Source organism: Belonocnema kinseyi, chromosome 9, assembly GCF_010883055.1.
Source record: "Belonocnema kinseyi isolate 2016_QV_RU_SX_M_011 chromosome 9, B_treatae_v1, whole genome shotgun sequence".
NCBI classification, from domain to species: Eukaryota; Metazoa; Arthropoda; class Insecta; order Hymenoptera; family Cynipidae; genus Belonocnema; species Belonocnema kinseyi.
In genome coordinates this window covers 68,606,932-68,617,732 of record NC_046665.1, presented here as the reverse complement: position 1 = coordinate 68,617,732, position 10,801 = coordinate 68,606,932, and the positions used below count along the sequence as shown (strand labels likewise).

Here is a 10,801-nt window from a genome sequence, read left to right as displayed (position 1 = left end):
TGTCACAGGGGTGCCTTCCCGCCCCCACGAGACTTGGGAAAAGGGGGAGGTATGTGACATACATTATTTCTATAACCTGTCACAGGGGTGCCTTCCCGCCCCACGGGACTTGGAAAAGGGGGAGATATGTGAAAACATAAACTCTCTTTTCAAAGAAAGAAATATATATTTGAGTGAATTGTATATATGTTTCGCTCGAAAGAATATTTTTTTATTCCAAACACACTTTTCTCTCATAGAAAGATATATGTTTTCTAATTAAATGGATGTACGTTTTCTTCAATAAAATATAACTGTGCACTGTGTAGTTCAAGCTAAATACCGCTAGGTGCGCATGGTTCATTGTCTCGCAATCGACACTTAGTCCTAAACATATTAAATTAGCTAACGAAGTCGGGTGCAATATTCGCAGATTCGTCTGCTTCACAAGCGTTCTTTGCTCGTCGCTGACTAAAAATAACAAAGTATGGACAAAAAGTATAATATTTTCAATTTGAGCCAAAATTTTCAAAATCGTGAAAAAACCCCTGAGTGGTTACGCGAAATTGAATTAATTCCACGCGAAACATACTGTTCAAAACATAAAAAGAAAATGGTTCTCGTAGATAATCTGCTGTCATGTGAAAAATTTGTTTGCCAAAAAAAGGCTTGTATAATCACAATGTAACTGTAGCAGAGAATACGTGGTTTGAGAGGTGCCGAATTTCTCCAGCAGCTTGCATGCTAATTACATAGAGCTTTGCTGTAAATTTAAACTTTGACCAAACCATTCGAGAAAGCAGTATTGTTGAAGGTCAAGAAATATCTTCAGAAACCGTCTCCGCTCGTTTTTCTTATTGTAGAGAGGTTTGCATGATTGCTCTTGACCAAAAATTTGCAGATGAAGGTCAAATTGGGGGTGCTGGCGAAATCGTGGAAATCGACGAGTGTAAGATCGGTCGTCGAAAGTACGAAAGAGGGCGTTTGGTGGAAGGGCCATGGATCTTATGAATGATTCACCGGGGACATGCACATAATTATCGATTAGAAATTTGCCCCGATAACAGAAGAGATAAAAATACTCTAATCGATCTAATAAAAAATCATGTAGTTCCCGGCACAGAAATCAACACCGATTGCTGGAAAGGCTACATAGATTTAGAGAATTGCGGTTACGTGTATAAAACGGTGAATCATTCCGAAGAATTCGTGAACTCAGATACTGGGGCACACACCCAGAACATTGAGTCCTCCTGGCGTTGGATGCGTCGCTTTTTATCTCGTGGAGGTGTTCGAAAAAACAATTCAGCGGATCACCTTTCCGAGCTTTTGTGGCGGCGTCGAGTAAAAAAAATGAACGCTGATCCTTTCTCGCAATTAATGCAGGACATTAAAATTTGCTACCCCGGCAAAAACAGATAAAAATGTTGATAAAACCAATAAAAAACAAAAAGCCTTCAAAAATGCAAAAAAAAAAAACGTTAAAAATATTAAAAACTCAAAAAAAATTACATACTAACAAAACATAAAAAAAATATGCTCTTCAAAGTACTCCAACCTTCCCGCGGTGAAGAGCGTGATTAGGCACCAAGCCGAAACCAATGGACGTACATACCTCAAAAACGATCAATCGTAGAAAAAAATGCTTGAAACAAAAAATATGTATTTTGATGAGGTTTACAACTTTTGTTTGAAATATATTTTTTAATTTTGCATATTGCCTGAGATAAACGCCAAAAACCATGATTTTTATGGTTTTTTCATGGTTTCACCATGAAAATCGCCTAGTCGCCAATTTACACTATCATATTCGTAATCAGCGCATCAAAATACATAGGTATACGCAGTGTGAATGATTTTGGAGGTAAACCTTAATCGGAAGTTCACCTGGAGATATTATCAATATACAATTCCTGAAACGGTCATCTCTAATGTATAAAATGAATCCCCTCAAGGATAATATTTTTAAGGTGTACACGTTTAAAGTATTACTAGAACATTAATTCAACACTAATACCCTTTCTTAAAGAAAAACTCGGTTTAATTTCGAACATTTTGTTATGCATTAAAAAAAAATCTTACATGATTTGAAAACGTTTTGTATGATTTACATTTTGACCTACGTTTCCTTATTATACCGAGAAAATTTCAGTAAATTCAATATGAACGCAGAATTGTCCAAGCTGTGATTCTCTGCGTGTGTCATAAACTGACATCGTATTTTTAATATTTTCTTAAGATTTAAAAAAAAAGATAAGAAATACATATTTGAATTTAATTCGAATTTTATATGAGACTTCATTTACCGTATTTTATGAACATATTTGTCACATAAATGTATTAAATTATTTTGTTAATGTATCAAAATTTTATTTTTAAAGTTAAAAACTAAGAAAAATGTAATATTTAGGCTCATGATGAAATTTAGCCAAAGAAAATAATTTTTACTAGTTACTAGGCTGTAGTCTCCACTCGTCAACTTATCCACTGACTGACCGTGATACGTAGGCGCACGCGCGTAAAAACGCAGAAGGCTCCACGCGACGGAAGTCAGTGCTGTATGCATGAAAAATGACCGGCTTGTAATGGCCACTGAAATGTTAGGGCCTTATACATTTTAAGGGCATGTGATACTTAGGAAATTGTCGATTTTACCAGTTTTAGGTTCCGCCGGCTTTTTTTCTAGAATAATAAATATTTTGTTTCAAAAATTTGGGAAATGATAGCAAACATGCTAATGGACGTCCCCACACACTTTTTGTGGGTTAATTCAAAAAAGTTTTATTTTAGCAAAATGTCATTAATTTGGATAGCGCTTAGGAAATAGTATCGATTTTTTCAGTGTTAGATTCCCCAGCTTTTTTCCTAGGATAAGAAATATTTTTCCTTCAAAATCTGGGAAATGATAGCGAACATACTAACGGACGTCCCCGCACAATTTTGTTGTTTTTTTTTTTCATCAAAAAATTTTGTATATTGCTCACAACGTGCGTGTATATTTCGAGCTTATGTGTGTTACAATTCACCCGAGCGTTACTTCCAAACTACACAATATTTTTGGACGAAAACTTTGGACTTACAAATAAACATAGTAACTAATCTCCCGGAACTAACCTTGTTTGAAGGCAATTAAAAAAGTTTATTTCATAAATAATTTTCAGATTATCGGAAAGGCAGAAATGAAGAACGACGTAACCTCAAAATAATGCATATGCATAAAAGTTTCATTTAGAACAATACATTTTTTTGTTATTATCCCTCAAAAAAGAGTCCGGGGAAGTCCGTTATGATATTTTATAGCATTTCCGAATTCAGTTTTTAAAAATGTTCATTTTTGTCGAAAAAAGCCGGGGAAACTGTATCACATGCCCTTCAGATACGTCACTACCAGGCGGTGTAGCTAGATTTGTTTCTGCGACCTGCCTGATCGAAAGTGGAGACGCGGTCCTTTCCGATCCGACGAGTCCTACTGTATTTGGTTGAAAGTTCACGACGTTGAAGTATGCCACAGATATGGGTTTGAAACTTGTGTAATTAATTTAAAAAGACTAAGAATCACATTAAAAAAGTAAAAATACCTCTGGATTCATCTCGGAAATACGTCGGTCTGTATTTTTTTTAATGTGTTAAACAATTACGCCATTTGTTATCTTTCTCCAATCTTTATAAACAAAGTATGCATATGAACGAAAAACTATGTACACCATTGGATTCCTCTCTAAAATATATACTGCTATGTTTTTAACCGATTTTTTAAACAATTAGCGCATTTGCTGTTCAGAGTATTGTTACGCGTGCCTGTAGATATAGATTTGAATTTCGTGTAATCAATTTTTTTCAGAATAAGAGACATATCAAAAATGCAAAACTAAAAATGCACGCTGGACAACAAATACGCTTATTAGAAAAAATGGGTTTAAAAAATAAATAAAGAAGGACATCTAGATATTTTAGAGATGAATCCAGTGGTTCACTTGGTTTTTCGATACGACGCATAATTTGTTTATAACAATTGCAGAAAGATAACAAATGGCGTAATTGTTTAACAAATTGTTTGAACTAAACAAAACAAAATCCACACCCAGATATTTCCGAGACGAATCCAGATGTATTTTTATTTTATGGATATGACTCTTAGTTGTTTTTAAATTAATTACACAAGTTTAAAATCCATATCTGTCGCAAACTTCAACGTATTGAATGTTTCTGTATTTTTTTGAAACATTCTCTTTTGTCGCAGAAAATTAGTCTTCTTGGTGATTAATTTTTTCTTTTGTTTGCAAATTCCTATGTTTTATTAAAGATTATTTTGTTTTGGTGAAAAATTAGTCTTTCTGGTACAAAATTAATTTCTCTGGCTTGAAAATGAGTTATTTCTTATTGAGCCAAAGCAATAAACTTCTTGATGACTAATTTGCCATTTTGGTTGAAAAATCATGTATTTTAAAATTAGTTTTTTTGTATTCAAAATTAATTTTTTTTACTGAATATTTAACTAAAATTGTTGTCGAAAGTTTCGTTTTTACAGATATTCAATCTTTTTGGTAGAAATTTTTCTTTTTAGTACAAAATTTAACTATTGCGTTGAAATGAACCTTTTTTTAAATTCAACTATTACGTTAAAAACTTCATCAAGAGCTAAAATAACTTGTTGAAAATTCATGTATTATGTTAAAAAATTTCTTTTGTTGAAAACTCGTATTTTTTAGTCGAAAATTCAATTATTTTGATAGAAAATGCATTCAATTTTCCGTTAAAAAATTCGTCTTACGACTTGAAAACTTAACAATTTGGATGAGATTTTTTTTTCTTCATTGATTGAAAAAAAATTCTTGGTTAAACATTCAATTTTTCACATTTCTTGGTTGAAAATTAATTATTATTAAATGTTTAATCATCACGAGCTGCTCAATATAAAGTTGCAGTATATGAAAAAATGGGCAAAGTACCTCGATTAATTTAATTTAAAATTTGCAGTTCATTGGTAGTTCCAGTTTTACTGTTTTTGTTTGCATCTTTACTTTGAAATTTATTTAATCGATCATACTCAAATATTTTCAATAAATTAAGAACGGTTTTATATAGATATTTTAGAACGAATCTTTCGGAAATTAAAATTAAAAAATTCGTTGAATGATTTATAAATCATATAATTATTAATAAACTAAGTATGCATACAAAGTTATCTAGAAATTCAAATATGAAATTCGATAGGTAATTTCTTAATGATTCCTTAAAATTTATAATTCCCATAAGAAACCAATCACGATTAATATTTTTACTTTTACATGTAGTTTTCATCTATTTTCTGCAGACCCTTCAAATCAACTTTTCCATTTTATGTTCGTGGCAGTTTGTCCAATATTTTTACAACAATTGGTATAGTTATATCGCTTAAAATTATTCACAAGTCTACTAAGTTCCTCTTATGTGAGCTACAGCTGGAGAGTCAAATTCTGCTTTATATAGTTTTCCATTCATTAACAAAGAAAATAGTAATTACCTTTGATTCTTTCATGAGCGCTAGAAAAGCGAAAATCTTTGGATGATCCGAAATTACTAAATCTGATAGAATTGAAACTTCTATAATTTTATAGATTAGCTGCAAAACGCGGTCAGTTTTCCATAGAGGTACACTATTTCCGTTTATTTGTACCATCAAAGTATTTTTTAATCTTCCAAGAATATATCCTAAACCAGACTCCTCATAATAGCCAAAGTCGGCAGTATGATACCATCCTGTGTGAAATTCAATTACATTTATAATAAATATTTCCTTATCTAGAAAAATAAACTTAAAGTAAATAACTTAAACTAAACTTAAATCTGTAAAAAATATTTAGAAACTTAATCTATCTCATTACGTATAATTTGTTGTAATTCAATATGAAAACCTTCCGAATCAATAGCTTCATCCGTTGCCTTTTGATTCTGAAAGTAACTTTTCATCAAACAGGGTGATTTAAAACAAATTTCTCCTTTTTCTCTTGCACCCAAAATTGCACCTGTTTGTACATCAATGATTTTCATTTCCATATTTGGGAACAAATAGCCACAAGAGTTTAAATTAATGTTATTCATTGCTCCACCAAACATAGGAATTGACATCTCTGTTGCACCTATAAGTAAAGTTAAAACTATTTTTGTAACAAAAATTTGAAATATTCGATTCGCAACAAAATTTTACAATCCAAATATAGAACAGATGGAATAGGCATGTAAGAATGAATTTCCATAAGTTTCCATTAATTTGTAATTTTTTGCCACGCACATCAAACATATCGTGATTCTGGGTTCCAACTTGACACCATTAAATGTAATAGTTTTTAGAGAAGAAGTATCAGACTTTGATAGTTCATTTTCCGCATGCAATCGATAAATCATACTCAATGAGAAACGAACATCAGTAACCCACAGTTAAAAATCATTTTTACATTTTATTACAATATTTTGTTGTAGCAAAATTTTAAGAAAAATCGGGTTAAAAATGTTTTAAACGAAGTAGACTACAGGGTAATGATTAAAAATTAACACATCAGGGTGCCTTCTCAAATCCCGGAAAAACATCCCAGACAATTCCAGTTTTTTGCAGGTTTCTCAAGAATTTTCTAGGTTTTTCACAGTACGCAGCCATTCAAACATTTTAGATTTTTTAAAGCAATCGAGTCGGAAGATTTACAAAATCTGGCGAGGTTAGTATAAACTAAATTGTTTTTAGTCCTTGTAAATATCTGAATGTGTGAATGTAGTACTATTCATATGTGAAATTTAATAACTATTTTTTGATTTGCGCAAATAACTAATATGTGTAATTTGGAAAGGTTTGACAAATTATATCATGGCATATTCTTAAATATATTATCACCAACGAGTAATTAATCAAATAAATAATACTAAAAACGTAAGCAATGTTTTTCTAAAATTAAACTCTAAGTTCGTTGAAGGGTCCATATCAAGTCACATGCGGCAAGTCTCTCTGCGGCGAGTCACACCTGCTGCATGTGACATCTGAGGCATGTCACATATGCGACATGTCTCACCTTAGGCGTGTCACATCTGCGGCATGTCTCATCTGCGGCTTGTCACGTCTGTGGAATTTCTCATCTGCGGTATGACACAACTACCGCATGTCACCTCTGTGGCATGTTACATCTGAGGCATGTCTCATCTGCGGCATGTTACAACTGTTGCATCTCTACTCAGCGGCTTCTCTTCCATGCGGCATTTCCCACTGTAAAAATGACTAAACTGAGGCAAGTCTACCTGGACTAATTGTCTTCCCGCACAGTAAAAAAAAAGGATCAATTTTGTTGCAGAGCATTTTGCTCCAGCGATCATTTGACTCTCGAGATCATAATGACTTTCCATTCGGATCAATTTGATCTCATTTTTTGGTTCATTTGGCAGACTAAAGAAAATGGCCGACAATTCTCGGCGCCGGTGTCATAACGACATAACCTATAAATGGTATCTAACCGCACGCAAGTGACAACTACACTTAACAGGTGATATTTTTTAATATCAGATTTCGTTAGTTTTTAACTTTTCAAGTACACTGCACGAACAGAAACCATAAAAAGCTTGAATATGAGCTAAATTATTGTGAGAACGTCAGCCATCTTGGTTTGACATCATACATGATCCCGAATCAGATCAATATGATCTCAAAAGTCGATCATTCACTTCGGCCGATCAAAAAATTTCGTTATCATTTTGAACACTTTTTTTACTGTGCGGTGGCATCTCTCCACCGGAAAAATTTTTTGGGGTAATATTAAAATATTTATATATCATAATATAAAATATTTAAGTATTTTCAAAGATCACCAAATTTCGGCAAGTCTCTCCAGCGGCATCTCTCCCCCAAAAAATATTCTCAGTAGTTTTAAAAATGGAAAAAATGCAGCAAGTCTCCCCACAGGCATCTCTCTCCCAAAACAATTTTTTAAGTATTTCCAAAGATGACAAAACTGCGGCAAGTCTCTCCAATGGCATCTCTCTCCCACGAAACATTTTTAAGCACTTCCAAAGATGGCAAAACTGCGGCAAGTCTCCCAAGAGACATCTCTCTCCCAAGAAAAGTTTTTTGTACTTCCAGAGACGGAAAAACTGCGGCAAGTCTCCCCAGAGGCATCTCTCGCCCAAGATAATTTGTTAAGTACTTCCAAAGATGAAAAAACAGCAGAGAGATTTGCCGAAATTTTGTCGTCTTTGGAAATACTCAACAAAGTTTCTTGGCAGAGAGATTTTTGGGGAGACTTGCCACAGTTTTGTCATCTTTGGAAGTACATATATAATTTTCTTGGGAGAGAGATGCCGCTGGGGAGACCAGCTGCAGTTTTACCATCCTCAGAACTAATTAGAAAATTTTCTTGGGGAAGAGATGCCGCTGGTGAGAGTTGCAGCAGTTTGACATCTTCAAAAGTACTTAACAAATTTTCTTGGTTGAGAAATTCCTCTGAGGAGACTCGCCGCAGTTTTGCCATCTTTGGAACTGCATATAAAATTTCCTTGGAAGAGAGATGCCGCTGGGGAAAGTTGCCGCACTTCTACCATTTTTCAGAAGTCCTTACAAAAATTTTCTTGGGAGAGATGCAGCTTGGGAGGCTTGCCGCAGTTTTGCCATCTTCGGAAGTACTTAACAAATTTTCCTGGGAGAGAGATGCCTCTCTGGGGAGGCTTGTCGCAGTTTTGACATCTCTGGTAGTACTAGGAATTTGTCTTGGTAAAGAGATGCACCTGGGGAGACTTGCCCCAGTTACGTCATCTTTGGAAGTGATTAACACTTTCTCTTAGGCGAGAGATGTCGCGGGAGAGACTTTCAGCAATTTTTCATCTTTGGAAATACTTTAAAAATTCTTTTGGGAGAGAGATGTCTCTGAAGAGACTTGCCGCACTTTTGCCATTTTTAGAAGTCCTTACAAAATTTTCTCGGGAGAGAGATTTCGCTTGAGGGACTTGCCGCAGCTTTGCCATCTTTGAAAGTGCTTAAAAATGTTTCTTGATGGATAAATGCCGCTGGGGAGAGTTGCCGCTGATGAGGGATGCTGCAAGTGTGACAATTAATCATGGGAGATTTGCCGCAGTTTTGCCAGTTTGATGTGGATTGCAACATTTTTCCCGAATGAGAGATGCCGCTGGGGAGTCTTGCCGCGGGCGAGAGATGCTGCAGATGTGACAATCAGTCCTCAGAGACTTACCGCAGTTTTGCCAACTTGATGTGGTCTTGAACATTTTCTCGCGGATGAGAGACACCACTGGGGAGATTTTTTTCTGGTAAGAGATGTCGCAGATGTGACAATTAGTCCCGGGAGGCTTGTCGCAGTTTTAATATTTTAATATGAACCCAAAAATTTTTTACGGAATAGAGATGCCACCGGGAAGACAATTAGTCCAGGGAGACTTTCCTTAGTTTAGTCATTTTTACAGTGATAAATGCCGCGCGGGAGAGAAACCGCTGGGTAGAGATGCCGCAGTTGTGACATACCGCAGATGAAACATGCCGTAGATATGACATTCCGCAGATGTGATATGCCGTAGTTGTGACATACCGCAGATGAGACATTTCACAGATGTGACAAGCCGCAGAAGAGACATGCACAGATGTGACTTGTCTCAGATGTGATATGTCGCAGATGTGACTCCCCGCAGAGAGACTTGCTGCATTCGACATGATATGGACCCTTCGATGAATTTGAATAATAATTCAAACAAATTTTTATTTTATGTTTAGATGTAAGAAAAAATATGAATTTCATATAAAAAAGACGTTTTTTTTGGCAGCATGCATGAATTTGGAACAAAAAAGGTCAATTTAAAACCAAAATTGGCATAGTTACATTTGGAGTAAAAAATATTAATATTTTCCTATAAAGAAACAAATTTTCAACTAAATAGTTAAATTTGTAATCAAAGTGATGAAATTTCAGCTAAGACCATGAATCTTCAACTGAAATACTTGATTTATCGAACGAAAAGATTAAGTTCAAACTAAAATAATGAATCTTTAACTGGAACAATTGAATTTTTAACAACAAAAAATTAATGGTTGAAACTCATTTTTACCAAAAAAAAAAATTTTGAACAAAATATTTACCTTTTTGACCTAAGTGATGAATCTTCAACTGGAATATTTGAATTTTAAACAAAATATCTATTTTTAACTAAAATGATTAATCTTTTCTGTAAGAGTTGAAATTTTTACCACAAAGATTATTTTTCAACAAAGGAGATTAAATTGTACCAAAATGATGAATTTAAATCCAAATAAAAGAATTCTTTAATAGTAAAGATAAATTATCAAACAAAAATTTAATAGTTCAATTATCATTAAAAGAAATTAATGTTCAACCAAAGACAGAAATTTTAAACTAAAATGATGGAACATTTACCTGGAATCGTTAAATTCCCAGTTTAAAAAATTATTTTTCAACAGAAAAAAAGAATTTTAAACAATAACACAGGCTGAAAAGTTTTAGAACCCGAAACCATTCGAAGCTTTTGAGTTCGCTGAACACGAATCTGGTTTCAGAATTGCTCTATCACGTCAGGGTTTTGAGACATCCCAACCTAAAAGTGCAAAAATCACGATTTTACCCTATTAAAGGTTATGTAGCATCGCGATATATTTTTTTCGAAAAACTACAGCTAGCACCTTAAAGTATAAGCCTTGTCCTGTCAAATTTTGTATTTTTGAAGTTACATATGAATTCCTCAAATTTTGAACACCTTCTAAATAAACTCTCCGCTGTCCATGAGGGTCATACATGACCCATTTTTGATGCAACAATTTAACAGTGTTTCAAAGATTCTGAAATATATA

The 10,801-nt window shown here is 33.9% G+C and overlaps 1 protein-coding gene across 1 annotated transcript in view; it reads right to left on the bottom strand.

Annotated features, from left to right (window-relative positions):
• Window positions 1–5,414: 5,414 nt before the first annotated feature.
• Window positions 5,415–10,801, bottom strand: part of LOC117180586 — an 11,603-nt gene continuing 6,216 nt past the window's right edge. The window contains exons 3-4 of the mRNA XM_033373080.1: window positions 5,483–5,718; window positions 5,415–5,420 (exon numbers count right to left, since the gene is read on the bottom strand). Coding sequence (XP_033228971.1) covers window positions 5,415–5,420; window positions 5,483–5,718 — 242 coding nt within the window. The remainder of the gene's footprint in view (window positions 5,421–5,482; window positions 5,719–10,801) is intronic.